The 19760-nt window shown below is 43.8% G+C and overlaps 1 protein-coding gene across 3 annotated transcripts in view; it reads left to right on the top strand.

Annotated features, from left to right (window-relative positions):
- The window catches only part of DRP2 (dystrophin related protein 2), a 697048-nt gene that overhangs the window by 111492 nt on the left and 565796 nt on the right, over positions 1-19760 (top strand). For all 3 annotated transcript variants that reach the window (XM_068248074.1, XM_068248073.1, XM_068248072.1), the window contains exon 4: positions 17346-17469. In XM_068248074.1, the coding sequence (XP_068104175.1) occupies positions 17346-17469 (124 nt within the window). The remainder of the gene's footprint in view (positions 1-17345; positions 17470-19760) is intronic.

Below are 19760 nucleotides of genomic sequence, written 5' to 3'. Positions count from 1 at the left end.
ACTAAATTCTGATCTTGAATTTGGCCTCTATAAACCAAAAAAAAATTTGAATTAATAAAATTATCCTAGTACTAGCTGACCTAAGCCTGTTTAAAAACAGGCTCTAAGTCTGTCACCGCATGTCACTGTGCGTGCGCCCGCTGCCCGCGCACCCTCGGCGCTTACCCGCCACGTGTACCCGCGGCGCGCACCCGTTGTGCGCGCGCGCACACACCCTTGGCCCCGTCCGACCCTTGAAGCTGCACATCACTCCCCCTTGGTGTCTCTGCACACATGCACAGTTTGTTATGAGCAGGGACACACACACAGGGACACACATGGGCGCAGAGACACTTGGATTTTATTATATAGGTGTAACATCTGCAACTATGGCAGCTGTGGACATGCAGCCGCCTTTGTTCCCTGTTCTCAGGCCTCATCCGTTCCGTCAGCGTCTAGCACGCCGGGAACGGTACTGTCTCGTGCTCATAGGGTCGCTGTATCGCGCGGGCACGCGCGGAGACAGGACCTTTATGCTGGAAGTAGGCGCGTCAGCTGACCTGCCAGTCGGTTGACGTCAGAGGTGACTCACGCCACTCGGATTGGCTGATTGGTAGAGGCGCGGCTGTGAGCTCTCCTCGGCTTCTTAAGCCTTCACTGGTCATTTGCAACTTGTCTGCTGTTGCGAATACACTCGTGTTAGCGCTCAGACCTTAGACTAGTATCCGGTGTGCTTTGATCTGGGAGGAAACCAGGGATTTCACACAAGACTAGGACTATTGTTATATTGTATTACTGATTACCTGTGTATGATTCTGGCTATACTCTGACCTTGCTATTGCTCATCGATTCTGTACTTCTGCCTATCTGACCTTAGTTGCTGAACCTCTGCCTGATAACTCACTATTCTTCTGCCTTACGTTTCTGTACTGTATTCGCCTCTCAGTTGCCAAACCTTGCCTGTCTGACCTCTCTACTCACCAGTGGGCCCTTGCCACGGGTGAGGTGCTCTTTTGATTAATACCCACCAGCTCCTCTGGTGAGGTTTAGTTTAAGTTATACAGCTCCTGTGACTGATAGTACCTTACCAGCTCCTCTGGTAAGGTCTAGTTAAGCTATTCAGTCGCTTGTGCTGATAGTACCTTACCAGCTCCCCTGGTAAGGTTTAGCCAAATTTTGTTGTCACTCCTGTTGTTAGTACTTTACCAGCTCCTCTGGTAAGACCTATTATTTATACTCAATACAATTATAGAGATCAGCGCTAGGATGTATCAATAGGTCCCTTCAGCATATAAATCTAATATTTATAATTATTCAAATGTCCTCCAGTTTATAATAAAAATATATAAATCAGGTCACAGTCTTTTTTTTGTCGTCTGCGCTCTATATGGACCTTGGCGGGTCCCCTTTAAACTTGAATTATATATAGACAGCGCTTCGCAGGTGCAAAGACAATACTTCTCTCCCTTAGGAGTTGCACTCACCCCGCCTGTTTGACCACTGCTAGACTGGTCAAAGATCGCTCAGTGATGTCCTGTTCACTCCATCAGGGTTGCGGTACACCAGATGATCTTCCTCCTTTAGTTTTCCCAGGCTCCGCTGTTCCTAGAAGCTGTTGGTTTCAATTCCTCCCCGGATGTTGCTGTTCCTATATGCAATTGGCTCAGGAAGAGAGGAACAAACCTCGCATAGCGTAATTCCGAAGGATAAAAGTAAACTTTATTTAAAATTGCACTTACAAGCTGGTGCACGAAATCAGCACTCACAGTTTAACGGGCTCCCCCCCGTGCCTCTCCGGATAGGCTCGTAGGCCACCACGTCTCTCTTTGCCCGTCTTCTACCGCTCGCTCCGTAGTGGTGCGCACTTCCTGGTCGTCCTTAGGCTCCCCCTACGCGTTTCGTCACCTCGCGTGACCCTGATGAGTCACGCGAGGTGACGAAACGCGTAGGGTGGAGCCTAAGGACGACCAGGAAGTGCGCACCACTACGGAGCGAGCAGTAGCAGACGGGCAAAGAGAGACGTGGTGGCCTACGAGTCTATTCTGAGAGGCACGGGGGGGAGCCGTTAAAATCTGAGCGCTGATATCGTGCACCAGCTTGTAAGTGCAATTTTAAATAAAGTTTACTTTTATCCTACGGAATTACGCTATGCGAGGTTTGTTCCTCTCTTCCTGAGCCAATTGCATATAGGAACAGCAACATCCGAGGAGGAATTGGAACCAACAGCTTCTAGGAACAGCGGAGCCTGGGAAAACTAAAGGAGAAAGATCATCTGGTGTACCGCAACCCTGATGGAGTGAACGGGACATCACTGAGCGATCTTTGACCAGTCTTGCAGTGGTCAAACAGGCGGGATGAGTGCAACTCCTAAGGGAGTGAAGTATTGTCTTTGAACCTGCGGAGCGCTGTCTATATATACAGGATCTTCTCAAAAAATTAGCATATTGTGATAAAGTTCATTATTTTCTGTAATGTACTCATAAACATTAGACTTTCATATATTTTAGATTTAAATACACACAACTGGAGTAGTTCAAGCCTTTTATTGTTTTAATATTGATGATTTTGGCATACAGCTCATGAAAACCCAAATTTCCTATCTCAAAAAATTAGCATATTTCATCTGACCAATAAAAGAAAAGTGTTTTTAAAACAAAAAAAGTCAACCTTCAAATAATTATGTTCAGTTAAGCACTCAATACTTGGTCGGAAATCCTTTTGCAGAAATGAATGCTTCAATGCGGCGTGGCATGGAGGCAATCAGCCTGTGGCACTGCTCAGGTGTTATGGAGGCCCAGGATGCTTCGATAGCGGCCTTAAGCTCATCCAGAGTGTTGGGTCTTGCGTCTCTCAACTCTCTCTTCACAATATCCCACAGATTCTCTATGGGGTTAAGGTCAGGAGTGTTGGCAGGCCAATTGAGCACAGTAATACCATGGTCAGTAATCCATTTACCAGTGGTTTTGGCACTGTGAGTAGGTGACAGGTCGTGCTGAAAAATGAAATCTTCATCTCCATAAAGCTTTTCAGCAGATGGAAGCATGGACCCACTTTTGAACCAGAAACAGCGGCAGAAGCGCCTGACCTGGGCTACAGAGAAGCAGCACTGGACTGTTGCTCAGTGGTCCAAAGTACTTTTTTTCGGATGAAAGCATCTTTTACATGTCATTCGGAAATCAAGGTGCCAGGGTCTGGAGGAAGACTGGGGAGAGGAAAATGCCAAAATGAAGTCCAGTGTCAAGTACCCACAGTCAGTGATGGTCTGGGGTGCCATGTCAGCTGCTGGTGTTGGTCCACTGTGTTTTATCAAGGGCAGGGTCAATGCAGCTAGCTATCAGGAGATTTTGGAGCACTTCATGCTTCCATCTGCTGAAAAGCTTTATGGAGATGAAGATTTCATTTTCAGCACGACCTGGCACCTGCTCACAGTGCCAAAACCACTGGTAAATGGTTTACTGACCATGGTATTACTATGCTCAATTGGCCTGCCAACTCTCCTGACCTGAACCTCATAGAGAATCTGTAGGATATTGTGAAGAGAAAGTTGAGAGACGCAAGACCCAACACTCTGGATGAGCTTAAGGCCGCTATCGAAGCATCCTGGGTCTCCATAACACCTGAGCAGTGCCACAGGCTGATTGCCTCCATGCCACGTCGCATTGAAGCAGTCATTTCTGCAAAAGGATTCCCGACCAAGTATTGAGTGCATAACTGAACATAAATATTTGAAGGTTGACTTTTTTTGTTTTAAAATTACTTTTCTTTTATTGGTCGGATGAAATATGCTAATTTTTTGAGATAGGAAATTTGGGTTTTCATGAGCTGTATGCCAAAATCATCGATATTAAAACAATAAAACGCTTGAACTACTTCAGTTGTGTGTATTTGAATCTAAAATATATGAAAGTCTAATGTTTATCAGTACATTACAAAAAATAATGAACTTTATCACAATATGCTAATTTTTTGAGAAGATCCTGTAATTCAACTATTATTATTTATACTACTGTTGTTGCAGCTAGTACCCACCAGCTCCCCTGGTGAGGTCTAGCACTGTTGTTTCAGATAGTACTCACCAGCTTCTCTGGTGAGATTTATCCAGTTAATCTACTGTTGCACCAAACACTTTACACCTCTGTTTCTCAGCCGTCTATACTTGCCTTATTGGTGATACTGCAGATCACCACATAATCGGGTATAGAGTCTGTATTATTGGTGATTCTGCAGATCACACAATAATCAGACGTCTGTGTGCTACACCAATCGTTACAATAGGCTTATTTATTAAGATGAGCTAAAAATGTACAGTACAGTTTTTGAAAATTAAATAACACTTTTTAGAATAGCTATTCTATATGCACCAAACATAAACAAGAAGAAGCCATTTTGTTCCAGAGATTAAGGCTGGTTTCACAGTGGGATGTTAAAGTCCCACGTTACAGCAGCCAGTAACGCAGCCTAACTCACAGCACTATAAAATCAATGTGCTGTTCACAGTGCACACGTTGCATCAGGGTATAACGGTGCACGTTAAATGAAAGTGCAGCATGCTGTACGTTATACACCTATAGAGCTGCGTTAGATTGTTTGCACATGCTCAGTGACTAGCCACATGGCTAATTAATATTCACTGCACTGTGGTGACTCCTGGTGGGACTCCTAGTGTTGTCTGGATCATGAACTAATCGTTCATTTGATCCAGATCTTTTTTGTAAGTCGAATCATCCGGATCATCACAATGAAAGATTCGGTTCACACTGGATGTCTGTCTGGAAGAAACAAGAACATACAGAATGTACAGTGCAGGGAAAGTCGTGTCCTGCTAGTCATTTCACCCCCAGTCTGCTTCCCTAGTAAAATGATTCAAATGATTTGGTTCGAAGATCCGGATCTTTTCAATGATCCGATTCGAATGATCCAAATCCTTAAAAAGATCCAGACTTCCCATCACTATCCTGGAGCGGCTGCTTTGAGAGCCGCATAACGCGGCTCAATCTGACGTCCAACTTCAACACCACCATGCGTTGCGTTAGGGGCACGTTATGCGACCTTAACGTCCCCTAAAATCAGAATCAGTTCAATTTTATTTCACCAAGCAGGACTGGGTCAAGCCCGGAATTGGGTTTGGTACAATGGAGCAGTACATAGAAAGAAAGGCAGGAAAAACGTTAGAATATCAGTACTCAAATAAAGCATACACGAATATACAATCAATAATTAGACAGTATAAGCAAAGGCAGCACACCGTCAGTGGAAGCAGGATGGATGTGCCAAGGCTATCCGGTAACCAGTCGGATGTTCAATGCAAAGATGTGGAGCCGGCACCATCCAATAGTATCATGTTTTTTTATTGTAAATACATAGCAATCACAGAACGACGTTTCGGGGCTCAGCCCCTTTCTCAAGTTGGTGACAGCTTAACTACATTGAAATAGTGTATACAATATATACCCCCACTCAGGTTCAAACTGACCAATCCTAGGCTGGATACAATCTCAGCCAATCAGGAATATCAGGATACAAAATGGACCTGATAGAGAACAGGTATATTCTGGGGAGCAAATGGTACAATGAGACGCCTACCTGTGTGTACGTATCAGCCAGGAACAGATTCGCCCGCTCGCCGCCATGGACGCCACCTACTGAGCACGCCCCCATCCCCAGAAGGTAAGGGGAACGTACGCATTGGCCCGCCGCGGCCGGCGGCGTCACGTGGTCAAATGACCACAAAGCAGGAAGAGGCATGGCGTGCAGCCAGGGGTGCCTCTAGTCATTTTGTCACTCCAGGCGAGAAAACCTGTGGCGCCCCCCCCCCCCCCCAGCCCCTCCCCCCCCAGGAAAATAATCATAATGCAGCATCGTTTCACCAGAAAATAATCATAATGCGGCAGTGTTTCATCAGAAAATAATAGTAATTATCGTAATTCAGAATCGTAATTCACCAGAAAATAATCGTAATGTGGCAGTGTTTCACCAGAAAATACACTTATTGCAGCAGCAGTTCACCGGAAAATATTCCTAAGGTGGCAGCGTTTCACCAGAAAATACACTTATTGCAGCAGCATTTCACCAGAAATTAATCATAAGGCAGCAGCGTTTCACCAGAAAATAATCGTAATGGGGCAGCGTTGTCAGAAAATAATCGTAATGCGGAAGCGTTTCACCAGAAAATACACGTAATCCGAGCAGAGGGAAAGAGTAGAGAGGGAGAGGCAGCATAAGATGTAAGAGGGGGGTAGAGGAACAGAGAGGGGGAGGGATAGACGGCATAAGATGGAAGAGGGTGCAGAGAAACAGAGGGGAGAGGGAGAGACAGCATAAGATGGAAGAGAGTGCAGAGGAACAGAGAGGGGTAGAGACAGCATAAGATGGAAGAGGGGGCAGAGGAACAGAGAGGGGAGAGGGAGAGACAGCACAGCACTAAAGCACAGGTTTACAGCTTTACCAGCCTACAGCCTAACCAGCTTTCAAAGAAAACTCTAGTATCAAAAGAGCAGGGCACATTCTAGCAGTTATAACAGTACTGGGAGTCTGCACACAGGACAGGAAGTGTTCTTAGCAGCCTGCCTGCATACCTTCTCTTCTGCCTGTGCATGCAGCTTATCATCTCTGGAGTAGTGATAGGTCGTTCGCGATTCTTTGCTGCGAACGACAAGAGCCGGTTCTCAGTTTTGAAAGAGTCGATGCCTCAGCCCCCCCACAGAGCTCTGCTTTGCTCTGCAATAAAGGGCGCTGAGGCATGTTGGTAGATGTAGTCCTCCTCTTGCAGCTTGTAGGAGTGTATGGGGCGGAGCAGAGCAGTAGCAGGAGGGATTGCCCCAGTCAAAGAAGCAGTCTGGAATTGTCATAGAGACGGGGGCGGGGCTTTTATTCCGATTATGAGTGGTGTTTAGTGATATTTAATGAAGAGCCGATTCAGAGCCGGCTCTTAATGGGAGCCGATTCAGAAGAGTCGATTCTCTGAAATGAGCCGGAATTCCCATCACTACTCTGGAGCAGAAACTTCCCTTCTCCCGGGCTGTGTTGCTGTCTTGTGCGGGGGCGGGGCTCCAACACGGACACATCACATTCTTCTCTCTGTGACTGCATCTGTCCCCTGGCTGTCTCGCTCCAGTTTCTGTGTGCAGCCAGTGACACAGGTGGGGGCTCAGACTGTCGGGGGCATAAGCTGGCTGGCCGCTGGCTCCTGGTTTGACTGGTGTGGGGCGGAGTTAAAGGCTGGGCCACATGAGGTAAACACTTTACCTGTGTGGCTACTGAAAAGAAGGGGCGCGGCTTTAAAGAAGGAGCCTGGCAGAGAAGAGCAGTATTGATTGCTCTATTGGCTGTGGAGAAGTGGAGGTGGAGGCACTGCTGAGCACATGGTAGCGTGCCGAGCACCGGGGACTGAGTCGGGAGGTAATATAATATAAAAAAAAAAAAAACATGGTCACAGTAGCAGCGGTGGGGGAATGCGCCTCACCACCTCATGGCGCCTCACCACCTCATGGCGCCCCAGGCAACCGCCTATACTTGCCTGGTGGGTGAGACGCCCCTGCGTGCAGCCAGCGTGAAGCGCAGATGGTAAAGCGCACGCTGAAACGTCAGTCTCCTCCCGCTCTACACCGCCCACCACAGCATAGCCATGGGGACAGCCACCCAGAGAGCGGGATCCTCCCCCCAGCCAGCACGTAAACACAACAGCATGCCATATCTAGAGTCCAGGACCTGAGTGGAGAATACAAAGAGATACAGACACATATAGTGTCACAACTCATATAGTTACAAAGTAATGTATGCATAGATGAAACTACACGGCAGGATGCCTGGGCACAAGCACGCAACCTCTGCTTGTAAATAGATGAAGTTAAATATATATATATATATATATATATATATATATATATATATATATATATATATATATATATATATATAGTCACGTAAAATGACAGCACATATAAATAGACGGACAGCAGGTCACAGCAGCGGCGTCAAATCGTACTCTCTGTTTAGGCCCCTAGGCTCTAAACAGTCAAGGGTTTTAATCCAAAAAGCCTCTCGATATAGAAGTCTTTTCAATCTACTGCCTCCTCTTCTCATGGGAGGAATTCCCTCAATAATCTGACAGCGCAGTTGACTGACCTGATGTCCACACTGAGAAAAATGTGCCGCCACTGACTGATCAATCAGTCGATTGCGGATTGCAGACTTGTGCGCAGACAGCCTGACATTAAACTTATTAGTAGTCTGGCCAATATAAATCAGTCCACAAGGGAACTTAAGTAAATATATTACATATTGGGAATCGCAATTAAAGCAACCACGTATGGGGTATCTTTTCCCCGTGTGTGGATGAGAAAAAGTGGGACTTCTAATGACAGAGTGACAGTGCACACAGTTAAGGCATGGGAACGTACCTGTCCTGCCCGAGTTGTCAGGTGGTCGTACTAAGGTCCTCATCTCCGCGTGTACCAGTCTGTCACGCAGAGTAGGAGCTCGCTTGTATGAAAGAAGTGGCGCTCTCTGAAATTCACCTATAGAAGGAAAAGAGTCAGACAATATATGCCAATGTTTTTTAATACTTTTACCAATATGGTTTGACCATACATTATAATGTGATACAAAAGGCAGACGATTGTCACTGACCCTCCTCCCTTTCGGGCGGACAGGCTGCTCACACGCCTCCCTGCGTGCACTGTCAATAAGATGTGTGGGATACTGTCTTGCCAAAAATTTATTGGCCATCTCAGTAAATCTGGTTTCTCTCACAACCTCATCCCCCACTATGCTACCAATGCATAACAATTGACTCTTGGGAATAGCTTGTCTAGTCCTAGCCGGATGGAAGCTGTCATATGTTAAGACAGCATTGCGATCGGTTGGTTTCACATATAAATCTGTGTGCAATTTTCCATCTTTCAAAAAAACCATAGTGTCTAGAAAACTAATTCTGGCCTCATCACATTGGACTGTAAGTCTGATAGCTTCACACTGATGATGTAAATGAGATACAAACTCATCTAGGGTCGAACGCAAAACACATCATCTATGTATCTAAGCCAAATCTTGGCATGTTTTTGGAAAATACAATTAGTATAAACAAAGCTTTCAGGAGGAGACTGACGTTCCGACGTGCGCTTTACCATCTGCGCTTCACGCTGGCTGCACGTCATGCCTCTTCCTGCTTCATGGTCATTTGACCACGTGACGCCGCCGGCCGCGGCGGGCCAATGCGTACGTTCCCCTTGCCTTCTGGGGATGGGGGGGTGCTCAGTAGGTGGCGTCCATGGCGGCGCGCGGGCGAATCCGTTCCTGGCTGATACGTAAACACAGGTAGGCGTCTCATTGTACCATTTGCTCCCCAGAATATACCTGTTCTCTATCAGGTCCGAGATTGTATCCAGCCTAGGATTGGTGAGTTTGAACCTGGGTGGGGGTATATATTGTATACACTATTTAAATGTAGTTAAGCTGTCACCAACTTGAGAAAGGGGCTGAGCCCCGAAACGTCATTCTGTGATTGCTATGTATTTACAATAAAAGAGCATGATACTATTGGATGGTGCCGGCTCCACATCTTTGCAATCAATAATTAGATATACACAGCTGAAAGTCTGCCGCGCCTATGCAGGTGGTAGGGTGCTGATAGAGGGTGGTAGAATGTTAAGGGAGTTCAGGAGGCTAACGGCCATCGGTAAGAAAGAGTTCTTGTGTCTGGTGGTCTTGGTGGGGATGGCCCAAAGTCTCCGACCCAGTGGAAGTGGGGAGAAAAAACAGTGGCCTGGGTGAGAGAGGTCACTTGCAATCCTCAATGCCCTGGCTCGCAGTCTTGTGTTATACAGGTGGTCAAGTGGGGGCAGAGGTCTCCCAATGATCCTCTCCGCCGACCTAATGATCCTTTGTAATTTGTGTCTGTCACTGGCGGTGGCTCCCACATACCAGACCAAGATGGCGGAGCAGAGGATCGATTCAGTGGTGGCAGTGTAAAAGCGTGTTAGAATCTCCTGAGCCATGCCGAACTTCCGCAGTTGGCGGAGGAAGAAGAGTCCCTGCTGAGCTTTCCGTTGGGTTGACGTGATATTGACTCTCCAACTGAGATCGCTGGAGATGGTGGTGCCCAGCAGGCGAGCGCAGGGCACTCTGGCCACCTCAGTGCCATCGATGTAGATGGGAGGTGGGGAAGGTGCCGACTTCCTAAAGTCAATTATAAGTTTGACGGTTTTGGCCGTGTTGAGCACCAGGCTGTTCTCTTTACACCAGTGGCATAGTCTTTCCACCTGCTGCTGGTACTCCCGGATGTTGTCCATGGTGACGAGGCCAACAATGGTGGTGTCATCCGCAAATTTTATGACTTTGACAGAGTCTGCCGTGGATCTGCAATCATTTGTGTAAAGGGAGAAGAGCAGTGGGGACAGGACGCAGCCCTGGGGTGCCCCTGTGTTTGTTATCTCTTCTCGTGAGTAGATGTCCCCCAGCCTGACAACTTGGGATCTGTTAGTGAGAAAGTCAGTGATCCATAGCCGTAGGGTGGAGTGGACCCCCAGTGTGGTCAGGACATTCTGGAGGGTGCGTGGGCATATGGTGTTAAATGCCGAGCTAAAGTCTAGTAGCAGTACTCTGGCATACGCATCCCTCCTGTCTAGATGGTTGTAGATGTATCCCAAACAGATGTTTAGAGCATCATCAGTGGACCTATTTGCCCTGTAGGCGAACTGGAGTGGGTCTAGTAGGGGCAAGGTGGATAGCTTGAGGGTGGATAAGACCAGTCTCTCTAGGGACTTCATGATGACGGACGTCAGGGCTACAGGCCTGCAGTTGTTGAGATGACTTGTTTCTTGGGAACTGGAATGATGGTGGACCTATTGAAGCACGCCGGGACTCTGCCCTCTGTCAGTGACTGTAACGATCGGTGTAACACAGAGAGGATCTGATTACCGGTGATCTGCAGTATTACCGAGAATACAGATATATACCCGATTATTGATGATCTGCAGTATCACCGATAATCAGATATATCTCTAACCTCTGGACACCTGAGTAATGAGAGTGTTTGGTGTAACAGGAATACTTTGAGTAATGCACCTGAGGAGCAGGTACCCAATAGTAAGGAGTACTGTACAGAAACACGTTCCTTCTGCAAGCTTGAGCCTCTCCCGAGGGAGGGGTCAGACTAAGAGGAGGAAGGACAGGGTGTGAGTGACACCAAGGAAGGATGTCACTCGCAGATCTGTGAGCTATCTCTAAACTGAGGAGATAGCTCTCGAGGTCGGACAAGCCGGGTCGGCAACAGACAGACAGATCAGGAACAGAGACAGGAGACAGATGCGGAATCCTAAGACAAGCAGAGTTCAGTAACAGAGAATCAGATATATCGAAGTACCTAATCAGAGATCAGAAGAGTAGTCAGGAAAGCCGAAGGTCATAACAAATAATCAACAATGCCTAGTCTTGGGTGTGAACTCCGTGATCATCAACACCCTGGAACTAGTCTGATATATAACAGAGTGATAATACAGTTCCCTAGTCTTGGGTGTGAGTTCCTTGGTCATCAACACCCTGGAACTAGTCTGAAGTATAACAGAATGGTAATACAGTTCCCTAATCTTGGGTGTGAGTTCCTTGATCATCAACACCCTGGAACTAGTCTGAAGTATAACACAGAAAATATCACAGATACTGACAAGGTCTGAGTGCTACCACGTAGTGATCACAACGCCAGACACCAGAGAAATGACCAGCACCCAGTATATATACACCAGCGCTCTCCAGCGTCTCCCCTAAGTGCTGAACCAATGAAACCTGATAGAATTGTCAGCTGATCGGCTGGATCAGCTGACACCCTTCTGACTGTTATAAAGGCTCTGCCTCTCAGCGCGCGCGTGCGTCATTCTGAACCTGTGTGGACTATCAGTCCCAGCCACACCAGACATGTGTTGTAATGTATCTGTTGGTTTGAACGCGGAGCCGACCACACCGCTGTCAGAGCATGCGGCGGTTCCTCCACGGTCGGCCATACTGCTGGTGGCAAGCTCATGCGTGCAAACCTCCACGTCGGACGCGGAATCCGCCAGCAAGTTCACTGGGCCTGCGGCAGTTTCTCCGCACTCCGTCAGGCTTGTGGATGCAGGCCCATGCGCGCAAACAGTCATGTTGAACGCGGAATCAGCCGCCTTACTCTGAATACTTGCGGCGGCTTTTCCGCGTTTTCTCACAGTGACCTACTGAAGATGGCAGAGAGGATGGGGGCAAGTTGGGGCAAGTTGTTCCGAACAGGTTTTGAGGCAGGCTGGGGACACGCCGCCAGGTCCTGAGGCTTTCCTGGCATTTAGCGTGGACAGGAGGTGCCGAACGTCTGCCTCCCTCACTTCCAGAGAGAGTGAGTCCTCACTTGGGTCGCTGTGCGCGGGGGCAACGTCTTGGTGTGAAAGAGGACTAAAACAAACAATTTTTGTCTGCAGATCTTATAATAGGAGGAGATTTCAGATAAATATATGACATTTGACTTCATAGATCAATCAACAACAAAATGGGTGAAGGAGCCTTTTGAGTTAGAGAATTGTTTAACTGTTTAATTTATGTATTTATTTTTGCTTTTCTTACTTTGCCAAAAATGTTATACTTTTTATTTTTGAACAAAGCTAATTTTTTTTTTTAAATAATTTTTATTGAGAGAGAGTTTTAAAATACAAAGTTACAATATAAATATAAGACATTATACATATGATAAGATTTGCCACATATCATAAGGAACATTATAATACATAGGATATTTTACGTCTCAGACTTTAGTAAACGAGTTACTCCATGTATAATTTGTTTTTTTCTCTCCTTTCTTTTTTTTTTTTTTTACTTGAGCTAAACAGTAGCAAAAATAGTCGTTGCCATTTTGTTATGGTTTTTGGTCTGCTATGGGTCCTCATTCAGGTATATATATGAGCCATTTAAATAACTGACATTTCCCTCCCCGGAGGGAATATGCCTAAACTTGTACGTTTAGCAACGACTGTATAATATACTAATCCTAACAAACAACAACATAAAACATAACATTACTCGTCGCATCTTGTTTTTTATAGAAAACTAATCATTTATGAATTGTCTATTCCAATCCATCCGTCCAATCCACACGAAATAGTTATCCAGTTTTAAGAGAATAGAGGTAAAGCAGTCTTCAGAGGTAGCATCTGGAGGGTGTCTCAAAGGGTTTTGATATTGCTCTTCATTTTAATATATGGGAGAGGGGAAATGAAAAAGATCTTATAGTCCCACATTCAGAGATCCCAGTGTACCCGCAATATGTCTAGTGAGATACCATTTTGTATATTTGAATGGTTCCATAAGGGACATCAGATCGGTTTTGGGAACATATTTTCTAATAAATGGAGTCCATAACTTAAAAAATTTAGCTGTGTTTTTAGATTTACACTGTTCCGCATCAAACTTATTGATGTACATTAGTTTACTCATAATTTCAATTAAATTTCTGAATGTTGGAGGAGAGGAGTAGACCCATTGGGATAGAATACATTTTTTGGCTGCTAAAAAGACCATATGCTCTAAAGGTTTTAATGGTAACTCATTATCATTTACAGTGGGGTCTATGACGTGGAAGAGGGCATCCCAAGGAGTATTACTTCTCTTTACTGCCGTTAAATTAAGACACATATCACGCGCCTTGAGCCAAAATTTCTGAATGGTTGGACAAGACCACAATAGGTGAAACAAGTCTGGGTAGGGATATGCAAAGCTAATTTTTAAGAATTGAATATGATGATGAAAGCGGTATAAAACACAGACATAATATTTAATAAAAACATGTTTTCCAACTTTTTATATGCCATACAGTTATCATATTTGCATTTGTGCATAGATATTGTTATTCATTTAGAAATTACACGTTCCCAAAAGTACAGTTTTTTTGCTTTGTGAGCTGACTTTGCATTTTATTCATAACTGGTTTTATTCATTATGTATTGAAGGCAGAAATGCTTTGAGTTTCTGTCTGTATCCAGGAGCTTCTCCACAGTCAGGGAATGTGTCACATTCCTCACTTGATACAATTAAGTAAACACAAGATAACATTATCTACACTTTGGATGCGTCCACATTTCTCTGCACTGAACTTTCCAGCCCTGTGTGTAACCCTTTGAATGCTGTTCTAGTGAAAAAAAATGCTGGCTGTATATAATATGCTGTAAATAATTTTTTAGAGCAAAGAAGAAATGCTGGGTTTCATTCCACTTTAATGTCAGCAAATATGAATCACAAGGTTTCTCGGTCAAAGGTTCTCAAAAATCTTCATTTTGATCATGCTGCAGTCATGTTATACCTAAATATTACTCTTTATAATTACACTCACCTAAAGGATTATTAGGAACACCATACTACTAATACTGACCCCCTTTCGCCTTCAGAACTGCCTTAATTCTACGTGGCATTGATTCAACAAGGTGCTGAAAGCATTCTTTAGAAATGTTGACCCATATTTATAAGATAGCATCTTGCAGTTGATGGAGATTTGTGGGATGCACATCCAGGACACGAAGCTCCCGTTTCATCACATCCCAAAGATGATCTATTGGGTTGAGATCTGGTAACTGTGGGGCCATTTAATTACAGTGAACACATTGTCATGTTCAAGAAACCAATTTGAAATGATTCAAGCTTTGTGACATGGTGCATTATCCTGCTGGAAGTAGCCATCAGAGGATGGGTACTTGGTGGTCATGAAGGGATGGACATGGTCAGAAACAATGCTCAGGTATCCCATGGCATTTAAACAATGCCCAGTTTTGTGACATGGTGCATTATCCTGCTGGAAGTAGCCATCAGAGGATGGGTACTTGGTGGTCATGAAGGGATGGACATGGTCAGAAACAATGCTCAGGTATCCCATGGCATTTAAACAATGCCCAGTTGGCACTATGGGGCCTAAAGTGTGTCAAGATCAAGAAAACACCCCCACACCATTACACCACCACCACCACCAGCCTTTGCACAGTGGTAACAAGGCATGATGGATCCATGTTCTCATTCTGTTTACGCCAAATTCTGACTCTATCGAGACTCAGTCCATCAGACAACATTTTTTTCAGTCTTTAACTGTCCAATTTTGGTGAGCTCATGCAAATTGTAGCCTCTTTTTTCTATTTGTAGTGGAGATGAGTGGTACCCAGTGGGGTCTTCTGCTGTTGTAGCCCATCCGACTCAAGGTTGTGCATGTTGTGGCTTCACAAATGCTTTGCTGCATACCTCGGTTGTAATGAGTGGTTATTTCAGTCAAAGCTGCTCTTCTATCAGCTTGAACCAGTCGGCCAATTTTCCTCTGACCTCTAGCATCAACAAGGCATTTTCACCCACACGACTGTCGCATACTGGATGTTCTTCCCTTTTCACACCATTCTTTCTAAACCCTAGAAATGGATGTGCATGAAAATCCCAGTAACTGAGCAGATTGTGAAATACTCAGACCGGCCCATCTGGCACCAACAACCATGCCACACTCAAAATAGCTTAAAGAGACACTGAAGCGAAAAAAAATGATGATATTATGATTTGTATGTGTAGCACAGCTAAGAAATAAAACATTAAGATCAAATACATCAGTGTAATTGTTTCCAGTACAGGAAGAGTTGAGAAACTCCAGTTGTTATCTCTATGCAAACAAGCCATTAAGCTCTCCGACTAAGTTAGTCGTGGAGAGGGCTGTTATCTGACTTTAATTATCTCAACTGTTCCATGACTATTTACTTTTCCTCTGCTAGAGGAGAGGTCATTACTTCACAGACTGCTCTGAAAGACTCATTTTGAATGCTGAGTGTTGTGTAATGTGCACATATTATAGAATGATGCAATGTTAGAAAAAACACTTTGGGCTTGATTCACAAAGCGGTGATAACTCAGTTATCACGCCTAAAAGACTTTAGGCGTGATAAGCCGTGCAAAGCTGAGTTATCACCGATTTTTGCTGCTCTTCGCACGAAGCTGCAAACGCACAGGCGCGCGCGCAAAGTCCCATAGGGTTCAATGGGCGCTGCGCGCGAAGCGCGGTGTGCTTCGCGCGCAATCGCGCGGGCGCGCGCGCAAAACTTTGCACGCGGAAAATTCGCGCAAGTTTCTTCTTATCATGCCTAAAGTGAGTTTAGGCGTGATAAGGGGCTTTTCACAGGCGTGCAAACACTTTGCACCGCTTTGTGAATCAAGCCCTATATACCTGAAAATAAAAGTATGAGAATATTTTCTTTGCTGCTAATCTTCTAGTAATTATTCATAGTACACAACCAATTCACTATATCATATTTTTTTTTCGCTTCAGTGTCTCTTTAAATCACCTTTCTTTCCCATTCTGACATTCAGTTTGGAGTTCAGGAGATTGTCTTGACTAGGACTATACCTCTAAATGCATTGAAGCAACTGCCATGTGATTGGTTAATTAGATAATTGCATTAATGAGAAATTGAACAGGTTTTCCTAATAATCCTTTAGGTGAGTGTATATCTTTATTTTTTCAACCTGTCCAGATTTTGCAGTGTAGCTCAGAAACTTTTAGGCAACCTATCTACAAGAAAATGTGAGATATTGTTGGATGTCTTTAAGGCAAATGTTAGTGGATTGATGGTGAGGTATTGCAATCAATTTATAATTCATGTTAATAGGACTGTTATTGGATTAGGCGGGAACTAGAAAACACAGTTACTTAAAAAAGTTGTCTAAAATAGAAAAAATCTATTAAGAAAGCAAATAAAGGTTTGTCATTTGCCTGAGAAAAGAGTAGAGCTTATGCACAAACTTGTGGAAATAACATGAATGGGCTAATACAGGAAAAAGTAACTATCAAAGCCCACACACACTATACCCTATATAACCCCAATACTGTTTCTACAGTTCTAGATCTGAGCATCAGCTTATGGAAAATTGTAAAGACCTGTCACTTGACAATTTATATTGCTCAAATAAATCTGTAGCTGTAATTGAAGTGTTTATAACTATTTAATACTAAACAAGTCTAAAGCACATTGTGCAAACCACTATCGCAAAGTGTATAAAAAATAAAACAAAGAAATACTGAAGTATACTGAAGTATAATAGTTATGATGTGATCTCTTAGGCATACCCCACGATATATGTGGAATTCATTTTTTCTGTATTTACTAGATGAACCTCAGATGCATTTGTACTTTGTTTACCTCTCTTTGGGTGAGCTGCTGTTATCATTTTGCCTACACTGTCAAATGGGTTTCAATGTTTTGTTGTTTGTATAAATTGATATGAAAAAATTGTTCATGGAGTGTCTTACTTTTTCACATGAATATACCATATGTACAAAGAGTGTTTTAATATGTTTGAATTCTATGTATATTGATTTATTATTTGCATGTATTTAGTTGTTTATGGAGGAGGTGAAAGCAAGAGGTCCATATATATACTCCATACTGGAGTCTGCTCAAGCCTTTCTTGCCCAACATCCCTTCCAAGATGTAGAAGAGGATATATCTACATTACCCAAAGGTTAGTGGGTGGTGACATGTAAAGTTCAAACTAATTGTTTTTTGGTGTAAGAAAAATATATTAAACGGAACCTGAAGTGAGAGGAATAATGAGACTGACATCTTCATTCTCTTTTAAACAATTGCAGCAGATGCAGAAATAGCACGATAAGTGCATTTGCGATGGACATGCTAGAGTGGAGGATTCTCATTGGACCATCATGAACTAATGAGAATTTTCCCTGTTAAAGCAAGACTCTCATTGTTTTTTTGTACACCAATAGGGTGCCCTGTGCTTCTGATCTGCATGCTCATTCTGGCTCAGTGACTTAAAGTATTAGAGACATGATGATGTTCGCCTCCATATTCCTCTTACTTTAGGTTCTCTTTAAAAGATAGAGGAATAGACACAAATAAAGAATGAACAAATAAAGCATGACTATAGATATACCACACATACACAATACTGTGCAGTTTTGGGAAGAAATGCTTCAGAGTAAGGCCTCTTGCACACTGCATGCATTTCCGATTCAGATTCCGCTTTTTAATCGGTTTTTACATCCGATTCCGATTTTTAATCTTTACTGCATGCTGCGTTTTTTGATTCGTTTTTCTGTTGAATGTATTCAGGGAAAATCGGAATCTGAAACAGAATTGGAATCAGAATTGGAAAACGGATTTGCAGTGTACAGGGATCCTAAGAATGTTTTCAAAAACAATGCCAGGACTATCTTTTATTAATCAAGGAACTACAGTAACCATAAAGAAATATACTGTATATAAAATCTATTTTTAAGTTGACCATAAATGTCATGCTTTTGTTCTCAAAGCTTTTAAAATAAATGGAACACACAATAGAGACACTTGCAGTTAATTTAATACAAGGTGACTGCTAGATGGTACATCTATCTAGCCAAACTGAAAATGCATACTTTCCCAACTTCTTCATTTGTTGGAGATGCCATGCAGTTGATGCCTCCTATCTTCATCTGTGGTGGAATTGCCCCCAACTTCAAAGCCTATTTATCTAGGATTCCTATTGAGCTTTTTGATTTTTAGACATTTCTAGTATAGCAAATGCAAAAGTTTTCAGGCTTGCCATCACTATTAGCAAGCTTAAAGGAACATTATCAAAGTTTAAGTTTTTTCCTGAAGCCCTTTAGGAGTTAGGGCTTATACACACTCCCTAAAGATGTTGCCCAAGGGGATCAGCAACTGATCCCCTTGGGCGACATCATTGGGTCGGCCTGCGCACATGTGTGTCAGCTGTGTAGCTTACGACGTGCTGTGTTGTAATGGGGGAAGGGACAATGTGTGGCGCTTGGGTGACGTCACGTGGCAAGTGGGAGAGCAGCAAGAACAGTGGAATCAGCAGGGAATCTGCGTCGCTAGGGTTGGGCGGATCGCTTGCAGGTTGGGCTTCAGGGGTCGTCGGGTTCCATATACAAGCCTCTTTCAATTCAATTCAATTCACTTTATTGTCATTGTGTAACACAACGAAATTACTTTTCATGACAACCCCACGGTGCATATAGGGAACACAGTGATAGTAACAAGGAAGAGAAGAAATTATACAAGTATGCCAGGTATTACAGATGTTTTAACAATTTGTACACAGTGTTAATTATTTCAGAGAGGATTCAGAGTTCATCAAGTTTATGGCGGATGGGAAAAAGCTGTCTTTCAGTCTGTTGTCTTTGTCGGCTTAGGCTGTTATTATCGGCCACCTCAGCTGACTTAAATGTCTCTCTCTCTACCTCTCCACTGGCCAGCTTGTGTAAGAGAGGCTTTTTGCTGGCGGACATAAATAAAACAATCCATGCTGTGCTGACTGGAGGGAGGCTTCTTATGTGCGGAATTTCTCATTACAGCATGTGAAATAAACTGCCCGCACATTAGCAGCCTCTCTCCGGTCGGCACAGCATAGATTGATTATTCATGTCAGTCACCATATTCTCACCATCCAATTTACTAGGAACATAATTTCAAGGTTGTGATAACCAGGACAAATAGGCAAATAAAATGTGTCACCTTTTTCTGCAGAAGCATTATTTATTTTTAATCTATAGAGGTTGAAAATTGAGAAATAATGCATTTTTTTTTTACATTTTTCACTTAACACCAAGTTCCAAATTATTATGCAAATTCTATTTCTCTTTAATTTTCCTAAATAGTGGATGCAAATGGCAGTCAGCATCATCTTTTAGTCAACAACCACACTTTGATTGGCCTAAAAGGCTGCCTGTCAAGTGACATTGGGCCAATCAAAGTGCAGGGATCACATCCTTCAAAGTGACTGGACCCAAACAGGCT

Source organism: Hyperolius riggenbachi, chromosome 8 (genome assembly GCF_040937935.1).
Source record: "Hyperolius riggenbachi isolate aHypRig1 chromosome 8, aHypRig1.pri, whole genome shotgun sequence".
NCBI classification, from domain to species: Eukaryota; Metazoa; Chordata; class Amphibia; order Anura; family Hyperoliidae; genus Hyperolius; species Hyperolius riggenbachi.
This window is presented reverse-complemented; position numbering and strand designations above follow the sequence as displayed.